The sequence below is a fragment of the Triticum dicoccoides genome, chromosome 7A (assembly GCF_002162155.2).
Source record: "Triticum dicoccoides isolate Atlit2015 ecotype Zavitan chromosome 7A, WEW_v2.0, whole genome shotgun sequence".
Classification (NCBI taxonomy): Eukaryota; Viridiplantae; Streptophyta; class Magnoliopsida; order Poales; family Poaceae; genus Triticum; species Triticum dicoccoides.
In genome coordinates this window covers 379,592,099-379,614,668 of record NC_041392.1, presented here as the reverse complement: position 1 = coordinate 379,614,668, position 22,570 = coordinate 379,592,099, and the positions used below count along the sequence as shown (strand labels likewise).

Below are 22,570 nucleotides of genomic sequence, written 5' to 3'. Positions count from 1 at the left end.
ATAGTGCTTTACTTGGTCTTAATTAATATTCTATGTATTTCTAAACTATTTCATCATTGCAGATTTTATTGTCTTGGTATATGTTTGGGTTATTTCTATTGTTTGTCTTGGATCAAAATAGAAAAGTTGTCTCAATTTTCGATCCGATACCAATACCTACTTTCGGAAAGAATGTACTTAAAACCGTGGCCGACAATCTAAACCTTGCGCTTGAAGTTGCAAACCCTACAATCAAGGATGATATCTCTAAATGGGAATGCATAGTTCCTGATGCTCCAACAAACTCACACTGGTATGAATCTTTTAAACGCATTACAATATTAATTGATTCATTCAACGCACATTATGTGTTTATTTCATATATGTGGTGCCTTGTCTGGTTATTTGGTTTTTAATTACATGCACTCATTGTGCGATGGAAAGCTATATTTTCCCATACCCCGGGTGACTATTTACACCATGCTTATTTGTATACACATTGCACATACAACTTGTTATAACAATGTTGTATAATGCCAATGTAGGATGGTTTTCAACTGAAGAAGCAATTTTTGGTGCATATTTTAAAGTACGAAGAGAATGAAGCTCAAACAATATCCCATGCATTGAACGAAGCATCATTGATCGCATCTATAGATGGACCTTCATTGCTTCAAAAGATGGACCTTCAAAACATGCTTAGTTGCGGTTTTTAGAATATGTTCTTGTAGCAATTATAATACAATTATTATGTGAAAGTGAATTTTATGCGAAGACATGTTTATGATATGTGTGTTGGATCACAAATATATCGCACTTTTTGAAAATACAATTTGAGTGACATGATAAAATTTAGTAGCGATCTGAATTTTCTGTAAAAAATTATTTTAGTATTATCATGTAAACATGTTTTGTTTGAGACGTGCGTTGCACGTGTATGCTTACTAGTGCATCATAAGGAAAGAAATAACGGGGATATATTTTATTGATGGTTGGTTGTTTTCGTTTTGCTGTAAGGCAGTGGATTTGTCGAGGCCCCACATGAGTCCATAATAAAGGAGCGGTGGGGCATCTGTTTGTTGCAGTAGGTCAAACGAGATCATTAGAGCCAAAAAAACACTAAAAACCGAACATGGGAGGATGGGCATCTGTTCGAGGGTGGAAACGAAACAACCTACTAACTCCCCTTTAATAGTAGACCATAAATTGGAAGGCAGCCTTTTACAAGGAAATATCACGTATATTTGTTGAAACGAATGGTCATTAAAATCCATACAATTTCTCTCCTAAGAATCTCTAATACATTAATCTTAAGAGCAACAGTAACTGAAGAACAACAAGTAGCTAGACGTCCTCGATGGTGACACAATAGTTGAGGTTGGGGATATGCAGCTTCATTTCTTCGAAAAGTCAAACGATCAGGACCGATCTGTACAAGGACATGCATAAGCAAATAGGAGTAATCTGAAAGGGTAAGGATTATACTATATTGTCTTGCTGAGTTCGCTTCCCAGTGAAATATCTGTCATTTTTTTAATTGTGATATGGCTCAAATTGTGGCTGGTAGTCTAGACATGCTATGCAGAAATCATGAAGGGGCTAACACTAATAACATTGCCATTGTATATCTAATCATAGTATTCCAACTATCCCAAGGAAAGAAAAGTTATCTGAAAGTTGCACTCTAACATGCAACAATAAGGGAAGAAAATTATTAAAAATACACATAGGCTAGCAAAAACGATTACCATGATCTTAAATAAGCAAGCAATAGAGCATTGTCGTTCCCACAAAGGCAAATGACAGAGTACAACAAAACTGTAAGTACCAATCATCATATCGTGAAATGTGCTGTTTTCTTCATCGACAGATCTAACAAAAATGAATTGAGTTAGGAACCTGATCAGATGCACGCTTGCAGTATAGAACAGTGGGTAAAAGAAAGGAATAAAATTCAATATTGAATAATCTCCTCACTCATATCTGGTGCTTTTGCAAGAAAGGAATTAAATGCAATATCGAACAATAGATCTCTTGTTTTCAGCTTGACTTGATTCTATTGTTAACTGCATTCCCAAAAAATAATGCATGTGTTCTAAAATTTGAGTCACCTAGGAAAACGTAGTTCAATATATAAAGTTGTTGGCGCAGGCATTGTTGGGGAACGTAGCCGAACTTTAAAATTTTCTACGCATCACCAAGATCAATATATGGAGTCATCTAGCAACGAGGGAGAGGGGAGTGCATCTACATACCCTTGTAGATCGCGAGCGGAAGCGTTCAAGAGAACGGGGTTGATGGAGTCGTACTCATGGTGATCCAAATCACCGATGACCTAGCGCCGAGCGGACGGCACCTCCGCGTTCAACACACGTACGGTTGGGAAGACGTCTCCTCCAACTTGATCCAGCAAGGGGGAAGGAGAGGTTAATGAAGATCCAGCAGCACGACGGCGTGGTGGTGGAAGCAACGGTGATCTCGGCAGGGCTTCGCCAAGCTCAGGGAGAGGGAGGAGTGTCACGGGAGGGAGAGGGAGAGGCTAGGGGCTAGGGTGCGGCTGCCCTCCCTCCCCCCCACTATATATAGGACCCCTAGGGGGCACCGGCCCTAGGAGATTGAATCTCCAAGGGGGCCGCGGCCAAGGGGGGTGGAGTGCCCCCCAAGCCAAGTGGGGCGCCCCCACCCCTAGGGTTTCCAACCCTAGGCGCAGGGGAGGCCCATGGGGGGCGCACCAGCCCACTAGGGGCTGGTTCCCCTCCCACTTCAGCCCATGGGGCCCTCCGGGATAGGTGGCCCCACCCGATGGACCCCCGGGACCCTTCCGGTGGTCCCGGTACAATACCGATTACCCCCGAAATCTTCCCGATGGCCGAAACTTGACTTCCTATATATAAATCTTCACCTCCAGACCATTCCAAAACTCCTCGTGACGTCCGGGATCTCATCCGGGACTCCGAACAACTTTCGGGTTACCATATGCTAATATCTCAACAACCCTAGCGTCACCGAACCTTAAGTGTGTAGACCCTACGGGTTCGGGAGACATGCAGACATGACCGAGACGACTCTCCGGTTAATAACCAACAGCGGGATCTGGATACCCATGTTGGCTCCCACATGCTCCTCGATGATCTCATCGGATGAACCACGATGTCGAGGATTCAATCAATCCCGTATACAGTTCCCTTTGTCAATCGGTATGTTACTTGCCCGAGACTAGATCATCGGTATCCCAATACCTCGTTCAATCTCGTTACCGGCAAGTCACTTTACTCGTACCGTAATGCATGATCCCGTGATCAACCACTTGGTCACATTGAGCTCATTATGATGATGCATTACCTAGTGGGCCCAAAGATACCTCTCCATCATACGGAGTGACAAATCCCAGTCTCGATTCGTGCCAACCCAAGAGACACTTTCGGAGATACCTGTAGTGTACCTTTATAGTCACCCAGTTACGTTGTGACGTTTGGCACACCCAAAGCACTCCTACGGTATCCGGGAGTTGCACAATCTCATGGTCTAAGGAAATGATACTTGACATTCGGAAAATCTATAGCAAACGAACTACATGATCTTAGAGCTGTGCTTAGGATTGGGTCTTGTCCATCACATCATTCTCCTAATGATGTGATCCCGTTATCAATGACATCCAATGTCCATAGTCAGGAAACCATGACTATCTTTTGATCAATGAGCTAGTCAACTAGAGGCTCACTAGGGACGTGTTGTGGTCTATGTATTCACACATGTATTACGATTTCCGGATAACACAATTATAGCATGAACAATAGAAAATTATCATGAACAAAGAAATATAATAATAACCATTTTATTATTGCCTCTAGGGCATATTTCCAATAGTCTCCCACTTGCACTAGAGTCAATAGTCTAGTTACATTGTGATGAATCGAACACCCATGCAGTTCTGGTGTTGATCATGTTTTGCTTTAGGGAGAGGTTTAGTCAACAGATCTGCCACATTCAGGTCCGTATGTACTTTACAAATATCTATGTCTCCATTTTGAACACTTTCGCGAATGGAGTTGAAGCGACACTTGATATGCTTGGTCTTCCTGTGAAACCCGGGCTCCTTGGCAAGGGCAATAGCTCCAGTGTTGTCACAGAAGAGAGTCATCGGGCCCGACGCATTGGGTATGCCTCCTAGGTCAGTAATGAACTCCTTCACCCAAATTGCCTCTTGTGCTGCCTCCGAGGCTGCCATGTACTCCGCTTCACATGTAGATCCCACCACAACGCTTTGCTTGCAACTGCACCAGCTTACTGCCCCACCATTCAAAATATACACGTATCCGGTTTGTGACTTAGAGTCATCCAGATCTGTGTCGAAGCTAGCATTGACGTAACCCTTTACGACGAGCTCTTCCTCACCTCCATAAACGAGAAACATATCCTTAGTCCTCTTCAGGTACTTCAGGATATTCTTGACCGCTGTCTAGTGTTCCATGCCGGGATTACTTTGGTACCTTCCTACCAAACTTACGGCAAGGTTTACATCAGGTCTGGTACACAGCATAGCATACATGATAGACCCTATGGCCGAGGCATAGGGGACGACACTCATCTTTTCTCTATCTTCTGCCATGGTCGGGCATTGAGCCGTGCTCAATCTCGTACCTTGCAATACAGGCAAGAATCCCTTCTTTGACTGATCCATTTTGAACTTCTTCAATATCTTGTCAAGGTATGTACTCTGTGAAAGACAAATGAGGTGTCTCGATCTATCTCTATAGATCTTGATGCCTACTATATAAGCAGCTTCTCTAAGATCCTTCATTGAAAAACACTTGTTCAAGTAGGCCTTTATGCTTTCCAAGAATATTATATCATTTCCCATCAACAGTATGTCATCCACATACAATATGAGAAATGCTAGAGAGCTCCCACTCACTTTCTTGTAAATGCAGGCTTCTCCATAAGTCTGCGTAAACCCAAACGCTTTGATCATCTCATCAAAATGAATGTTCCAACTCCGAGATGCTTGCACCAGCCCATAGATCGAGCGTTGGAGCTTGTACACCTTGTCAGCATTCTTAGGATCGACAAAACCGGCTGCATCATATACAATTCTTCCTTAAGGAAACCATTAAGGAATGCCGTTTTGACGTCCATTTGCCATATCTCATAATCATAGAATGCGGAAATTGCTAACATGATTCGGACGGACTTCAGCTTCGCTACGGGTGAGAAAGTCTCATCGTAGTCAACCCCTTGAACTTGTCGATAACCCTTAGCGACAAGCCGAGCTTTATAGATGGTTACATTACCATCAGCGTCTGTCTTCTTCTTAAAGATCCATTTATTTTCTATCGCTCGCCGATCATCGGGCAAGTCAGTCAAAGTCCATACTTTGTTTTCATACATGGATCCTATCTTGGATTTCATGGCTTCCAGCCATTTGTCAGAAACTGGGCCCGCCATCGCTTCCTCATAGTTCGAAGGTTCATCGTTGTCTAACAACATGATATCTAGGACAGGGTTGCCGTACCACTCTGGTGCGGAACATGTCCTTGTGGACCTACGAAGTTCAGTAGCAACTTGATCTGAAGTTTCATGGTCATCATCATTAACTTCCTCTCTAGTCGGTGCAGGCACCTCAGGAACATTTTCTTGAGCTGCGCCACTTACCGGTTCAAGAGGTAATACTTCATCGAGTTATACTTTTCTCCCACTTATTTCTTTCGAGAGAAACTCTTTCTCTAGAAAGGATCCATTCTTGGCAACAAAGATCTTGCCTTCGGATCTGAGGTAGAAGGTATACCCAATAGTTTCTTTAGGGTATCCTATGAAGATGCATTTTTCCGACTTGGGTTCGAGCTTTTCAGGTTGAAGTTTCTTGACATAAGCATCGCATCCCAAAACTTTTAGAAACGACAGCTTAGGTTTCTTCCCAAACCATAATTCATACGGTGTCGTCTCAACGGATTTCGACGGAGCCCTATTTAAAGTGAACGCGACAGTCTCTAAAGCATAGCCCAAAATGACAGCGGTAAATCGGTAAGAGACATCATAGATCACACCATATCCAATAGAGTGCGATTACGACGTTCGGACACACCATTACGCTGAGGTGTTCCAGGCGGCGTGAGTTGTGAAACTATTCCACATTTCCTTAAGTGTGTGCCAAATTCGTGACTCAAGTATTCTCCCCATGATCTGATCGCAAGAACTTGGTTTTCTTGTCACGTTGATTCTCAACCTCACTCTGAAATTCCTTGAACTTTTCAAAGGTCTCAGACTTGTGTTTCATTAAGTAGACATACCCATATCTACTCAAGTCATCAGTGAGGGTGAGGACGTAACGATAGCCACCGCGAGCCTCAACACTCATTGGACCGCACACATCAATATGTATGATTTCCAATAAGTTGGTTGCTCGCTCCATTGTTCCTGAGAACAGAGTCTTGGTCATTTTACCCATGAGGCATGGTTCGCACGTGTCAAATGATTTGTAATCAAGAGACTCCAAAAGTCCATCTGCATGGAGCTTCTTCATGCGTTTGACACCTATGTGACCAAGACGGCAGTGCCACAAGTATGTGGGACTATCATTATCAACCTTACATCTTTTGGTACTCACACTATGAATATGTGTAACATTACGCTCGAGATTCATTAAGAATAAACCATTCACCAGCGGAGCATGACCATAAAACATATCTCTCATATAAATAGAACAACCATTATTCTCGGATTTAAATGAGTAGCCATCTCGAATTAAACGAGATCATGATACAATGTTCATGCTCAAAGCTGGCACTAAATAACAATTATTGAGGTTTAAAACTAATCCCGTAGGTAAATGTAGAGGCAGCGTGCCAACGGCGATCACATCAACCTTGGAACCATTCCCGACGCGCATCGTCACCTCGTCCTTCGCCAGTCTCCGCTTATTCCGCAGCTCCTGCTTTGAGTTACAAATGTGAGCAACTGCACCGGTATCAAATACCCAGGAGCTACTACGAGTACTGGTAAGGTACACATCAATTACATGTATATCACATATACCTTTAGTGTTGCCGGCCTTCTTGTCCGCTAAGTATTTGGGGCAGTTCCGCTTCCAGTGACCACTTCCCTTGCAATAAAAACACTCAGTCTCAGGCTTGGGTCCATTCTTTGACTTCTTCCCAGCAGCTTGCTTACCGGGCGCGGGAACTCCCTTGCCGTCCTTCTTGAAGTTCTTTTTACCCTTGCCTTTCTTGAACTTAGTGGTTTTATTCACCATCAACACTTGATGTTCCTTTTTGATTTCCACCTCCGCTGATTTCAGCATTGAATATACCTCAGGAATGGTCTTTTCCATCCCCTGCATATTGAAGTTCATCACAAAGCTCTCGTAGCTCGGTGGAAGCGACTGAAGGATTCTATCAATGACCGCGTCATCCGGGAGATTAACTCCCAGCTGAGTCAAGCGGTTATGCAACCCAGGCATTTTGAGTATGTGCTCACTGACAGAACTATTTTCCTCCATCTTACAACTGAAGAACTTGTCGGAGACTTCATATCTCTCGACCCGGGCATGAGCTTGGAAAACCATTTTCAGCTCTTCGAACATCTCATATGCTCCGTGTCGCTCAAAACGCTTTTGGAGCCCCGGTCCTAAGCTGTAAAGCATGCCGCACTGAACGAGGGAGTAATCATCAGCACGTGTCTGCCAAGCGTTCATAACGTCTTGGTTATCTAGGATGGGTGCGTCACCTAGCGGTGCTTCTAGGACATAATCTTTCTTGACAGCTATGAGGATGATCCTCAGGTTCCGGACCCAGTCCGTATAGTTGCTGCCATCATCTTTCAGCTTGGTTTTCTCTAGGAACGCGTTGAAGTTGAGGGCAACATTAGCGTGGGTCATTTGATCTACAAGACATAGTGTAAAGATTTTAGACTAAGTTCATGATAATTAAGTTCATCTAATCAAATTATTCAATGAACTCCCACTCAGATAGACATCCCTCTAGTCATCTAAGTGAAACATGATCCGAGTTAACTAGGCCGTGTCCGATCATCACATGAGACGGACTAGTCAACATCGGTGAACATCTTCATGTTGATCGTATCTTCTATACGACTCATGCTCGACCTTTCGGTCTTCCGTGTTCTGAGGCCATGTCTGTACATGCTAGGCTCGTCAAGTCAACCTAAGTGTATTGCGTGTGTAAATCTGGCTTACACCCATTGTATTCGAACGTTAGAATCTATCACACCCGATCTTCACGTGGTGCTTCGAAACAACGAACCTTCGCAACGGTGCATAGTTAGGGGGAACACTTTCTTGAAATTATTACAAGGGATCATCTTATTTAAGCTACCGTTGTTCTAAGCAAATAAGATGCAAAACATGATAAACATCACATGCAATCAAATAGTGACATGATATGGCCAATATCATTTGCTCCTTTTGATCTCCATCTTCGGGGCTTCATGATCATCGTTGTCACCGGCATGACACCATGATCTCCATCATCATGATCTGATCTCCATCATCGTGTCTTCTTGAAGTTGTCTCGTCATCTATTACTTCTACTACTACGGCTAACGCTTTAGCAATAAAGTAAAGTAATTACATGACGTTTATGTTGACACGCAGGTCATAAATAAATAAAGACAACTCCTATGGCTCTTGCCGGTTGTCATACTCATCGACATGCAAGTCGTGATTCCTATTACAAGAACATGATCAATCTCATACATCACATATATCGTTCATCACATCCTTTTGGCCATATCACATCACACGGCACATGCTGCAAAAAACAAGTTAGACGTCCTCTAATTGTTGTTGCAAGTTTTTGTTGGGGAACGTAGTAATTTCAAAAAATTTCCTACGCACACGCAAGATCATGGTGATGCATAGCAACGAGAGGGGAGAGTGTTGTCTACGTACCAACGCAGACCGACTGCGGAAGCGATCACACAACATAGAGGAAGTAGTCGAACGTTTTCCCGGTCCGACCGATCCAAGCACCGTTACTCCGGCACCTCCGAGTTCTTAGCACACGTACAGCTCGATGACGATCCCCGGGCTCCGATCCAGCAAAGCGTCGGGGAAGAGTTCCATCAGCACAACGGCGTGGTGACGATCTTGATGTTCTACCGTCGCAGGGCTTCGCCTAAGCACCGCTATAATATGATCAAGGTGGAATATGGTGGCAGGGGGCACCGCACACGGCTATGGAACGATCACAGGGATCAATTGTGTGTCTATAGGTGCCCCTGCCCCTGTATATAAAGGAGCAAGGGGGGAGAGGTGCGGCCAGCCTTGGGGCGCGCCAGGAGGAGTCCTACTCCCTCTGGGAGTAGGATTCCCCCCCCCCCCCAATCCTAGTTGGAATAGGAATCCTCAAGGGGGGAAAGAGAGAGAGGGGGGCCGGCCACCTCTCCTAGTCCTAATAGGACTAGGGGAGGGGGAAGGCGCGCGGCCACCTTGGGCTGCCCCTTTCTCCTTTCCACTAAGGCCCATGAAGGCCCATATGGCTCCCGGGGGGTTCCGGTAACCTCCCGGTACTCCGGTAAAATCCCGATTTCACCGGAACACTTCCGATATCCAAACATAGGCTTCCAATATATCAATATTTATGTCTCGACCCTTTCGAGACTCCTCGTCATGTCCGTGATCACATCCGGGACTCCGAACAACCTTCGGTACATCAAAATGCATAAACTCATAATAACTATCATCGTAACGTTAAGCGTGCGGACCCTACTGTTCGAGAACAATGTAGACATGACTGAGACACTTCTCCGGTCAATAACCAATAGCGGGACCTGGATGCCCATATTGGCTCCTACATATTCTATGAAGATCTTTATCGGTCAGACCGCATAACAACATACGTTGTTCCCTTTGTCATCGGTATGCTACTTGCCCGAGATTCGATCGTCGGTATCCAATACCTAGTTCAATCTCGTTACCGGCAAGTCTCTTTACTCGTTCCGTAATACATCATCTCGCAACTAACTCATTAGTTGCAATGCTTGCAAGGCTTATGTGATGTGCATTACCAAGAGGGCCCCAGAGATACCTCTCCGACAATCGGAGTGACAAATCCTAATCTCGAAATACGCCAACCCAACATCTACCTTTGGAGACACCTGTAGAGCTCCTTTATAATCACCCATTTACGTTGTGACGTTTGGTAGCACACAAAGTGTTCCTTCGGTAAACAGAAGTTGCATAATCTCATAGTCATAGGAACATGTATAAGTCATGAAGAAAAGCACTAGCAACATACTAAACGATCGGGTGCTAAGCTAATGGAATGGGTCATGTCAATCAGACCATTCAACTAATGATGTGACCTCGTTAATCAAATAACAACTCTTTGTTCATGGTTAGGAAACATAACCATCTTTGATTAACGAGCTAGTCAAGTAGAGGCATACTAGTGACACTCTGTTTGTCTATGTATTCACACATGCATTATGTTTCCGGTTAATACAACTCTAGCATGAATAATAAACATTTATCATGATATAAGGAAATAAACAATAACTTTATTATTGCCTCTAGGGCATATTTCCTTCAGTCTCCCACTTGCACTAGAGTCAATAATCTAGATTACACTGTAATGATTCTAACACCCATGGAGCTTTGGTGTTGATCATGTTTTGCTCGTGGAAGAGGCTTAGTCAACGGGTCTGCAACATTCAGATCCGTATGTATCTTGCAAATCTCTATGTCTCCCACCTGGACTAGATCCCGGATGGAATTGAAGCGTCTCTTGATGTGTTTGGTCCTTTTGTGAAATCTGGATTCCTTTGCCAAGGCAATTGCACCAGTATTGTCACAAAAGATTTTCATTGGACCCGATGCACTAGGTATGACACCTAGATCGGATATGAACTCCTTCATCCATACTCCTTCGTTCGCTGCTTCCGAAGCAGCTATGTACTCCGCTTCACATGTAGATCCCGCTACGACGCTTTGTTTAGAACTGCACCAACTGACAGCTCCACCGTTTAATGTAAACACGTATCCGGTTTGCGATTTAGAATCGTCCGGATCAGTGTCAAAGCTTGCATCAACGTAACCTTTTACGGTGAGCTCTTTGTCACCTTCATATACGAGAAACATATCCTTAGTCCTTTTCAGGTATTTTAGGATGTTCTTGACCGCTGTCCAGTGATCCACTCCTGGATTACTTTGGTACCTCCCTGCTAAACTTATAGCAAGGCACACATCAGGTCTGGTACACATCATTGCATACATGATAGAGCCTATGGCTGAAGCATAGGGAACATCTTTCATTTTCTCTCTATCTTCTGCAGTGGTCGGGCATTGAGTCTGACTCAACTTCACACCTTGTAACACAGGCAAGAACCCTTTCTTTGCTTGATCCATTTTGAACTTCTTCAAAATCTTGTCAAGGTATGTGCTTTGTGAAAGTCCAATTAAGCGTCTTGATCTATCTCTATAGATCTTTATGCCTAATATGTAAGCAGCTTCACCGAGGTCTTTCATTGAAAAACTCTTATTCAAGTATCCCTTTATGCTATCCAGAAATTCTATATCATTTCCAATCAGCAATATGTCATCCACATATAATATCAGAAATGCTACAGAGCTCCCACTCACTTTCTTGTAAATACAGGCTTCCCCGAAAGTCTGTATAAAACCAAATGCTTTGATCACACTATCAAAACGTTTATTCCAACTCCGAGAGGCTTGCACCAGTCCATAAATGGATCACTGGAGCTTGCACACTTTGTTAGCTCCCTTTGGATCGACAAAACTGTCCGGTTGCATCATATATAACTCTTCTTCCAGAAATCCATTCAGAAATGCAGTTTTGACATCCATCTGCCAAATTTCATAATCATAAAATGCGGCAATTGCTAACATGATTCGGACAGACTTAAGCATCGCTACGGGTGAGAAGGTCTCATCGTAGTCAACCCCTTGAACTTGTCGAAAACCTTTTGCGACAAGTCGAGCTTTGTAGACAGTAACATTACCATCAGCGTCAGTCTTCTTCTTGAAGATCCATTTATTCTCAATTGCTTGCCGATCATCGGGCAAGTCAACCAAAGTCCATACTTTGTTCTCATACATGGATCCCATCTCAGATTTCATGGCTTCAAGCCACTTTGCGGAATCTGGGCTCACCATCGCTTCTTCATAGTTCGTAGGTTCATCATGATCTAGTAGCATGATTTCCAGAACAGGATTACCGTACCACTCTAGCGCGGATCTTACTCTGGTTGATCTACGAGGTTCAGTAGTATCTTGATCTGAAGTTTCATGATCATCATCATTAGCTTCCTCACTTATTGGTGTAGGTGTCGCAGAAACAGTTTTCTGTGATGTACTACTTTCCAATTAAGGAGCAGGTACAGTTACCTCGTCAAGTTCTACTTTCCTCCCACTCACTTCTTTCGAGAGAAACTCCTTCTCTAGAAAGGATCCATTCTTAGCAACGAATGTCTTGCCTTCGGATCTGTGATAGAAGGTGTACCCAACAGTCTCCTTTGGGTATCCTATGAAGACACATTTCTCCGATTTGGGTTCGAGCTTATCAGGTTGAAGCTTTTTCACATAAGCATCGCAGCCCCAAACTTTAAGAAACGACAACTTTGGTTTCTTGCCAAACCACAGTTCATAAGGCGTCGTCTCAACGGATTTTGATGGTGCCCTATTTAACGTGAATGCAGCCGTCTCTAAAGCATAACCCCAAAACGATAGCGGTAAATTAGTAAGAGACATCATAGGTCACACCATATCTAGTAAAGTACGATTACGACGTTCGGACACACCATTACGCTGTGGTGTTCCGGGTGGCGTGAGTTGCGAAACTATTCCACAATTTTTCAAATGTACACCAAACTCGTAACTCAAATATTCTCCTCCACGATCAGATCATAGAAACTTTATTTTCTTGTTACGATGATTTTCAACTTCATTCTGAAATTCTTTGAACTTTTCAAATGTTTCAGATTTATGTTTCATTAAGTAGATATACCCATATCTGCTTAAGTCATCTGTGAAGGTGAGAAAATAACGATATCCGCCATGAGCCTCAATATTCATCGGACCACATACATCGGTATGTATGATTTCCAACAAATCTGTTGCTCTCTCCATAGTACCGGAGAACGGTGTTTTAGTCATCTTGCCCATGAGGCACGGTTCACAAGTACCAAGTGATTCATAATCAAGTGGTTCCAAAAGTCCATCAGTATGGAGTTTCTTCATGCGCTTTACACCGATATGACCTAAACGACAGTGCCACAAATAAGTTGCACTTTCATTATCAACTCTGTATCTTTTGGCTTCAACATTATGAATATGTGTATCACTATTATCGAGATTCATCAAAAATAGACCATTCATCAAAGGTGCATGACCATAAAAGATATTACTCATATAAATAGAACAACCATTATTCTCTGATTTAAATGAATAATCGTCTGGCATCAAACAAGATCCAGATATAATGTTCATGCTCAACGCTGGCACCAAATAACAATTATTTAGGTCTAATATTAATCCCGAAGGTAGATGTAGAGGTAGCGTGCCGACCGCGATCACATCGACTTTGGAAACGTTTCCCACACGCATCGTCACCTCGTCCTTTGCCAGTGCCCGCTTATTCCGTAGTACCTGCTTCGAGTTGCAAATATTAGCAATAGAACCAGTATCAAATACCCAGGTGCTACTGCGAGCTCTAGTAAGGTACACATCAATAACATGTATATCACATATACCTTTGTTCACCTTGCCATCCTTCTTATCCGCCAAATACTTGGGGCAGTTCCGCTTCCAGTGACCAGTCTGCTTGCAGTAGAAGCACTCAGTTTCAGGCTTAGGTCCAGACTTGGGTTTCTTCTCCTGAGCAGCAACTTGCTTGCTGTTCTTCTTGAAGTTCCCCTTCTTCTTCCCTTTGCCCTTTTTCTTGAAACTAGTGGTCTTGTTAACCATTGACACTTGATGCTCCTTCTTGATTTCTACCTCCGCAGCTTTCAGCATTGCGAAGAGCTCGGGAATAGTCTTGTTCATCCCTTGCATATTATAGTTCATCATGAAGCTCTTGTAGCTTGGTGGCAGTGATTGGAAAATTCTGTCAATGACGCAATCATCCGGAAGATTAACTCCCAATTGAATCAAGTGATTATTATACCCAGACATTTTGAGTATATGCTCACTGACAGAACTGTTCTCCTCCATCTTGCAGCTATAGAACTTATTGGAGACTTCATATCTCTCAATCCAGGCATTTGCTTGAAATATTAACTTCAACTCCTGGAACATCTCATATGCTCCATGACGTTCAAAATGTCGTTGAAGTCCTGATTCTAAGCCGTAAAGCATGGCACACTGAACTATCGAGTAGTCATCAGCTTTGCTCTGCCAGACGTTCATAACATCTGGTGTTGCTCCAGCAGCAGGCCTGGCACCCAGTGGTGCTTCCAGGACGTAATTCTTCTGAGCAGCAATGAGGATAATCCTCAAGTTACGGACCCAGTCCGTATAATTGCTACCATCATCTTTCAACTTTGCTTTCTCAAGGAACGCATTAAAATTCAACGGAACAACAACACGAGCCATCTATCTACATTCAACATAAACAAGCAAGATACTATCAGGTACTAAATTCATGATAAGTTTAAGTTCAATTAATCAAATTACTTAAGAACTCCCACTTAGATAGACATCCCTTTAATCTTCTAAGTGATTACGTGATCCAAATCAACTAAACCATAACCGATCATCATGTGAGATGGAGTAGTTTTCAATGGTGAACATCGTTATGTTGATCATATCTACTATATGATTCACGCTCGACCTTTCGGTCTCCGTGTTCCGAGGCCATATCTGCATATGCTAGGCTCGTCAAGTTTAACCTGAGTATTCTGCGTGTGCAAAACTGGCTTGCACCCATTGTAGATGGACGTAGAGCTTATCACACCCGATCATCACGTGGTGTCTGGGCACGACGAACTTTGGCAATGGTGCATACTCAGGGAGAACACTTGTTGATAATTTAGTGAGAGATCATCTTATAATGCTACCGTCAATCAAAGCAAGATAAGATGCATAAAAGGATAAACATCTCATGCAATCAATATAAGTGATATGATATGGCCATCATCATCTTGTGCTTGTGATCTCCATCTCCGAAGCACCGTTGTGATCACCATCGTCACCGGCGCGACACCTTGATCTCTATCGTAGCATCGTTGTCGTCTCGCCAATCTTATGCTTCCACGACTATCACTACCGTTTAGTAATAAAGTAAAGCATTACATCGCGATTGCATTGCATACAATAAAGCGACAACCATATGGCTCCTGCCAGTTGCCGATAACTCGGTTACAAAACATGATCATCTCATACAACAAAATTCAGCATCATGCCTTGACCATATCACATCACAACATGCCCTGCAAAAACAAGTTAGACGTCCTCTACTTTGTTGCTGCAAGTTTTACGTGGCTGCTACGGGCTTAAGCAAGAACCAATCTCACCTACGCATCAAAACCACAACGATAGTTTGTAAAATAGACTCCGTTTTAACCTTCGCAAGGACCGGGCGTAGCCACACTTGGTTCAACTAAAGTTGGAGAGACAGTCGCCCGCAAGCCACCTGTGTGCAAAGCACGTCGGGGGAACCGGTCTCGCGTAAGCGTATGCGTAATGTTGGCTAGGGTGCGGCTGCCCTCCCTCCCCCCCACTATATATAGGACCCCTAGGGGGCGCCGGCCCTAGGAGATTGAATCTCCAAGGGGGGGCCGCGGCCAAGGGGGGTGGAGTGCCCCCCAAGCCAAGTGGGGCGCCCCCGCCCCTAGGGTTTCCAACCCTAGGCGCAGGGAAGGCCCATGGGGGGGCGCACCAGCCCACTAGGGGCTGGTTCCCTCCCACTTCAGCCCATGGGGCCCTCCGGGATAGGTGGCCCCACCCGGTGGACCCCCGGGACCCTTCCGGTGGTTCCGGTACAATACCGATTACCCCCGAAACCTTCCCGATGGCCGAAACTTGACTTCCTATATATAAATCTTCACCTCTGGACCATTCCGAAACTCCTCGTGACGTCCGGGATCTCATCCGGGACTCCGAACAACTTTCGGGTTACCGTATGCTAATATCTCAACAACCCTAGCGTCACCGAACCTTAAGTGTGTAGACCCTACGGGTTCGGGAGACACGCAGACATGACCGAGACGACTCTCCGGTCAATAACCAACAACGGGATCTGGATACCCATGTTGGCTCCCACATGCTCCTCGATGATCTCATCGGATGAACCACGATGTCGAGGATTCAATCAATCCCGTATACAATTCCCTTTGTCAATCGGTACATTACTTGCCCGAGACTAGATCGTGGTATCCCAATACCTCGTTCAATCTCGTTACCGGCAAGTCACTTTACTCGTACCGTAATGCATGATCCCGTGATCAACCACTTGGTCACATTGAGCTCATTATGATGATGCATTACCGAGTGGGCCCAGAGATACCTCTCCGTCATACGGAGTGACAAATCTCAGTCTCGATTCGTGCCAACCCAACAGACACTTTCGGAGATATTTGTAGTATACCTTTATAGTCACCCAGTTACGTTGTGACGTTTGGCACATCCAAAGCACTCCTACGGTATCCGGGAGTTGCACAATCTCATGGTCTAAGGAAATGATACTTGACATTCGGAAAAGCTATAGCAAACGAACTACACGATCTTAGAGCTGTGCTTAGGATTGGGTCTTGTCCATCACATCATTCTCCTAATGATGTGATCCCGTTATCAATGACATCCAATGTCCATAGTCAGGAAACCATGACTATCTTTTGATCAACGAGCTAGTCAACTAGAGGCTCACTAGGAACGTGTTGTGGTCTATGTATTCACACATGTATTACGATTTCCGGATAACACAATTATAGCATGAACAATAGACAATTATCATGAATAAAGAAATATAATAATAACCATTTTATTATTGCCTCTAGGGCATATTTCCAACAGGCATCCCCTCTGAACCTCCATTTTATCTGTCTGTGATTGTCATATTTTTGCAGAATTTAGTTAGAACCACATCAAGTGAGCTTTAGTTAACTCACAAATTTATATGCATCTAGAACTTTAAGTTATACTCAAAACTACATACAGGTGAAAAAAATGCAGGAACTAATAGATCATGAACTTCTAACAACATCTCAAAATTGTCACATGAGGGGACATATCCTATTATTAAACGTAAGTCGGCATGAAGATGTCCCCAAGATACAAACTTCCTATAATTTATCGTGAAAATTGTCCCTGATAGAGTCTAAAGTACAAATTTTCATCAATCTTTATTATATAAAAAACTTTTGTTTTCTTCATTAAATATGCATACCAGTCCTCTCCAACAAGATGCACCTCTCCAAAATGCTTTATGAAGCTCGTAGATATAGAAAGCATGTAGCCATACCTATTCTTGAATGTGCATGTCGAGTTTGAAAAAAACAAGGTACCAACATCTTTCCAATAGTTTGCTGAGTGCTAATCACCTTGCAGGCTGAACAAACACGATGGTATGGAGTGCCAATTAATTCAAACACAAACAACATAAAAACCAATTGAGATAGAAGCTACTGCACATGTACTATTCTGAATCTGATGATTAATTGAATTGACGCCTTTCTAGTTGTACACTTATAGACATCTCAAACATCGCAAATTACAGTTCAGATTTTGTTCACATACTCGAATAATTAGTGGTAGTAGAAAAAATGGTGAACACATACTCGAATAATTAGTGGTAATCACAGTCCAGAACGCATGAATGGTGGTCGCCGGGCTCATCGCGTGCAAAGCGCGTCTCGTATGTCACTCGCGGTCACTGAGCTGGGCTCTTCCAAAATCCGGCCACGCGAGTTGAGCCCGTGCCAGCGCCACACAGGCCTCCTGGTGCGTTCGCCTCTACGTCCACACCGACATCATCTTCTACAGGTTTGGCGCGTGCAGCCGCATCCCTTCGTCTCCACTGGAGACAACACCAAAACTTAGTCAACCCCTTGCCCCGACGAGCGCGCTGGAGGACACCAGCACCATGATGGTCGCATGACTGCTTCCGTGGTATGGCTCGACGATTGCAATGGAAGAGGGCTAACCAGCCTATTGGAAGGCGGGGCGGCGGGGATGGGGAAACAAGATTAGCGGGAGCTGCGCTGGATTGGATGAAGATTGATTTGTGAAATCTGCTGGGATGTATCGTTCAAGGAAAGGCAAGTTTCGATTCTTGTATGCTTTTGGAAGGAAAGAGTGGGATGGGGAGCGATTGGTTGCCATACCATGGAACTGAAATCTATATGGAAATAAACAGACGGGGGTACTATTTGTTTGCAAAAAAACCGGCGAGGAAATCATTCGTTCGATCGATGGAACTCTGCGGGGGAGGAAATGAACGATACCAACGACGACGTACGAACGTACCATCACGACCGCAGACTCTTCCTTTAGGAGTAGAGAAAAAGTAACACTTTCACAATAAAATTTGTTTGTCATGGTTTACTTGATATTTTTTTAAAAAATCTTTATTTGTTTCCTGAAAATCTATTATTTATTTCCTAAAACAAATTGCATTAATGCGAGAGATCGGTTGATTTGGTTAAATTAGGAAAGTTACATCGATAATCTTTTGTATGTTTGGAAAGTGCTGATTTTTTAAAGAAAATAGTGAAGTAAAAAAATAAACCAATGAAAAAAAAACCCGTGGGAGGGGTGGTGGGAGGTGGGAGGAAATAAAACCGGACGAAAATAAAACTGGAGTACCAGGCTACCAACTGCCAGTAGAGATCCGTCGGCGATAAAATAAAGCGACATCGTGTCTATTTTTCTTTGCTAAAGGGGCATTTTCATGGGTTTGCCTTGGTATTGTGTTCATATTATCGTATTGAATGATTCGGGTCGATTGCTTGCGGTGCATATAATATACACAGCTCTAGTTTCTGGTTGGACTGGCTCAATGGCTTTATACGAATTAGCAGTTTTTGATCGACACGGACGTGTCCGTCGATGCTTATGGTCTCCGCTTTGGGCGTTGGAGATGCCCTGATTCCACGGTCGCTGCGAACCGGTCTCAGTTATCGGCCAAATCACCCCCTTCCTCGTGTTACATCTCGACGAATTATTTTCCTGAACCTAATTATTCGCGGCGCTCGGTCCCACTTCGCGGCAGAAGAACACCGCCGCCGCCGCCGTCACAGGAATTCCTTGCCATGGAGGGCGTTGGCGCGCGGTTAGGGCGCTCGTCGGCCCGTTACGGCCCCGCGATGACGTTCACGGGGCCCGTTAGGAAGTGGCGGAAGGAATGGGTCACCATCTCCGCCGCCACGGCCACGGCCACCTCCGCCGCGGCCTCCTCCACCGGGACTGGATCTCGTGGAAATAACCTCATCCTGTTCAAGTGGACCCCGCTGAACGGCGCCAACGAAGGAGATGAGGAGCAGACGGCACCGGCGAAGACGGCCACGAGAAGGCGGCGGTACGTGCCGGTGAGGATTCTTATGTACTTATTTGGTGTGGTCACTTTCTGGTGGTAAGATGAGTTTGATTTGGTGCCAGGATGTATCTTTAGCTTCTTTTGGTTGATTTTTTTTTATCTCGGTCGAATTGAACTCTTTAAGTACTAATTGACCTCTTATGTTAAGAGGATTATGGGATATGCAACAAAATCAGACCATATGGTCGGATCGATCTGCAAATATAGAGGGTTGTTTTGTTTGTTTGCGAGTTGGGTAATTGTAGAGCTGTGGTGTTTTCCATGGTGCTAAACTTGTAGTATTAGTTATTCCTACAAGTGTTAGTTGTTCATAAGCATATAGTATAATCCGCTGCTGTCAAACTGTAGTTTACACTAACTTTTGAGCTATAGCACCTTAGTTGTTTCTTGGTGAATCATCAGCAAGTTTCTTTGATAATTTAACAGCAGTATTGAAACGCCCTACTATCATTGGTTTAGCTTAGTTCAAATATTATTGATAATCTTCAAGTTATCATGGGTGATGGACACCTTTACTGAGTTCAGCTTTGGACACATTAACTTCATGTAGAAGTACATGCTCATTGTATATTTGTATTCGCTTGTCTTGTCGCCTTTCCATCATATGCTTGTACTTACAAATTGGATCACTGTTGGTGACAATATTTACCTCTGAAACTCTGGTATTCTACTCTTTATTTTCCTGATACCTTGTCAGTCGGTATGTACTGAGTCTATCCACACTACAGGTTTCTGTAGTTCAAGATCAAAGGCAAGAATCTGCCAAATCTGATGATGAGAACAAGGCTAATGATGGAGAACCTTCATCTACGGAAACTGAGCAGTCTATTGGGAAAACTAATATGGATGATATACTTATGGATGAGTCCCAGGTAAAATCAGACTTAGTTAGCTGTATAACTAGTTTGTGATGATTATCAATGGCTATCTTCATTAATTCACTAATATTCAACCATTAGACAACATGTGGCATCACATGTCATTTTACAACAATAAGTGACAACATTGCTCTTCTTTGAATTTCATTTTCTTGATTCATATAAACATTATATGCTAGACTCAAATAGTTTTGCCCTGCAAAGCATCCAACACTTTACTATTTGAAATATTTCATCATTTAGCATCCAATCATGATTCATGTGCGCTCTCACAAGGAGTGCTACATTACTTTGTGCAGATAGTTGGTAATAGTGTCACGCTTCATGTATCTTATTATGCCTTGGTAGCTGTGGTTCACCAAACCATACCACTTTTCTAAAAAAAAAGTTTAAACCTCTAGCTTGTCCGGATGTTATTTTAAGATATATTCATTGTTTATAAGGCGTCCTGCTTTAGACTCTTAAGCATCGCTTGAGCGATAAGGCGCCCTGGCAGCGCCTTAGAAATATGCCTGCTTTCGGCGCTTAGGCGTCGGAGCGGGTGGTGCTCACCTTAGGTCGCTTTACCACCTTGTAAACAATGGATGTACTGACATATTTACACTATTGTCATGTCTACTACTCAGTCTACGTTGTAACTATATAAAAATGACCTTGTTCATTGGGAAATAATTTTCCAGGAATATTTTATTTTGAGCAGCCGGGATGAGCTCTGCCTTTTTCATATAGAAGAAGAGAATCAACCAGTTAATAAGGAAAATTGGCTGAAACCGATACAATCTATGCCATACTAGCCCCGAGGTTGCATTCCAAGCGAGGCAAGGACTCCGTCACCCAAGTGACCAGAGTCTACACCCTACCACATGACCCGGGGCGGCCGCTCTGGCTTACAAACCTCAGCAATGCAAAAACACCTGTCCTAAGGTTGTGTGTCAGTTAAGCCGACGACTCTGCCACCCAAGTGACTAGAATCGACACCCAGCAATGCAAAGGCGTACTTCGCAACCGCCGCATGGACTTCCACACTAGCTCCAACGCCGTGTATGATGCCGATGACTCTGCCACCCAAGTCATTAGACCTGACGCCAAGCAGCACAAATACGTCCTCCGGAGCCGTCGCTCTGGCTTCAACGTCGGCCTTGAGGCAAGCACCCGCTTAGCTGATGACGAAGGTGCGGGACGACACCAACCGCCAACGCGTTACACCAAACCGGATCTCCAAGTTGACGCCCCCAAGGGAGAAACCGACAAGAACAACGTCGTCGCCTGCTCCGGCCAAAGCCGAAGCTTAGGTTTTCATGTGGAGAGCTCGAGATGCAAATGCCCAGGTAGGTGAAGGGGCTCCATGACGATGCCTCCAACAAGGAGAACAACGTCCTAGGATGCCGTCCTTCCCGACAACGACTGTGATCGGTGCTTTGGCATTCACTAGCAGTTCACCATGCCCTATGACACTGCATCAAGTCAACTCAACACCACCATCAACCACCACCACGGCCGCCAGACCACCTGAGCACCACAACCTTCCATGGCTCCCTAAACCAACCCCAAGAATGAGCGCCGCTGTGTCACCATTCCGACCCACAACTCATCGTCGTCGTGCCGCTGTCTCGATTCGCTGCTCACCGTCGCTGCAACGAATCACCACAAGATGTCCGAGACGTATGCAGCAACATCCCGGGGCCGCTGCCATGGCATCCATGCGCCCCGCCGGTCGGGTAAGGAGCAACTCCTCCTAATCACTCACCCAACCGAGCCAGAGCGCACCACGCCATGGCCAGAGAGCTGCCAAGGAGCACTCCAGCCGGGAATGCGCGTCCCAACCTCGGCCATCACCGCGCACGAAGACGAGCCGACACCGGATCTGCGCACCGAGCTCGCCAACAGCTGCATCCTGGCCTCCAGGCGGCACCACCAGGCCACCGTAGCAGAGCTGCGCCACAGCTCCATCGCACCAGCTACAACCAGTGAGCCAGGCGCCGCCCTCCCAAGCGATGACGACACGCCCGCCGAGGCGCATCAAGGGCCACGTGCTGCCGCTGCGTGACCATTTCTGCACCAGCCCCTGCACAAAGCCAGCCACCAGACAACCGCAATCGCAAACGAAATAGAAGCACCGCCACGGCCGCAAGGGGTGAGGTGGGCTAGAGTTCGCCACCCGTGTCTGTTTGTGTGGAGCAACACGGCTTTGCCCGGCGGCACGTCCTG

At 44.6% G+C, this 22,570-nt stretch overlaps 1 protein-coding gene across 1 annotated transcript in view; it reads left to right on the top strand.

Moving 5' to 3' along the window:
* The first annotated feature begins 18,770 nt into the window (after positions 1 to 18,770).
* The window catches only part of LOC119331903, a 5,341-nt gene continuing 1,541 nt past the window's right edge, over positions 18,771 to 22,570 (top strand). The window contains exons 1-2 of the mRNA XM_037605083.1: positions 18,771 to 19,476; positions 20,213 to 20,356. Of these exons, the coding sequence (XP_037460980.1) occupies positions 19,201 to 19,476; positions 20,213 to 20,356 (420 nt within the window). The 5' untranslated portion in view covers positions 18,771 to 19,200. The remainder of the gene's footprint in view (positions 19,477 to 20,212; positions 20,357 to 22,570) is intronic.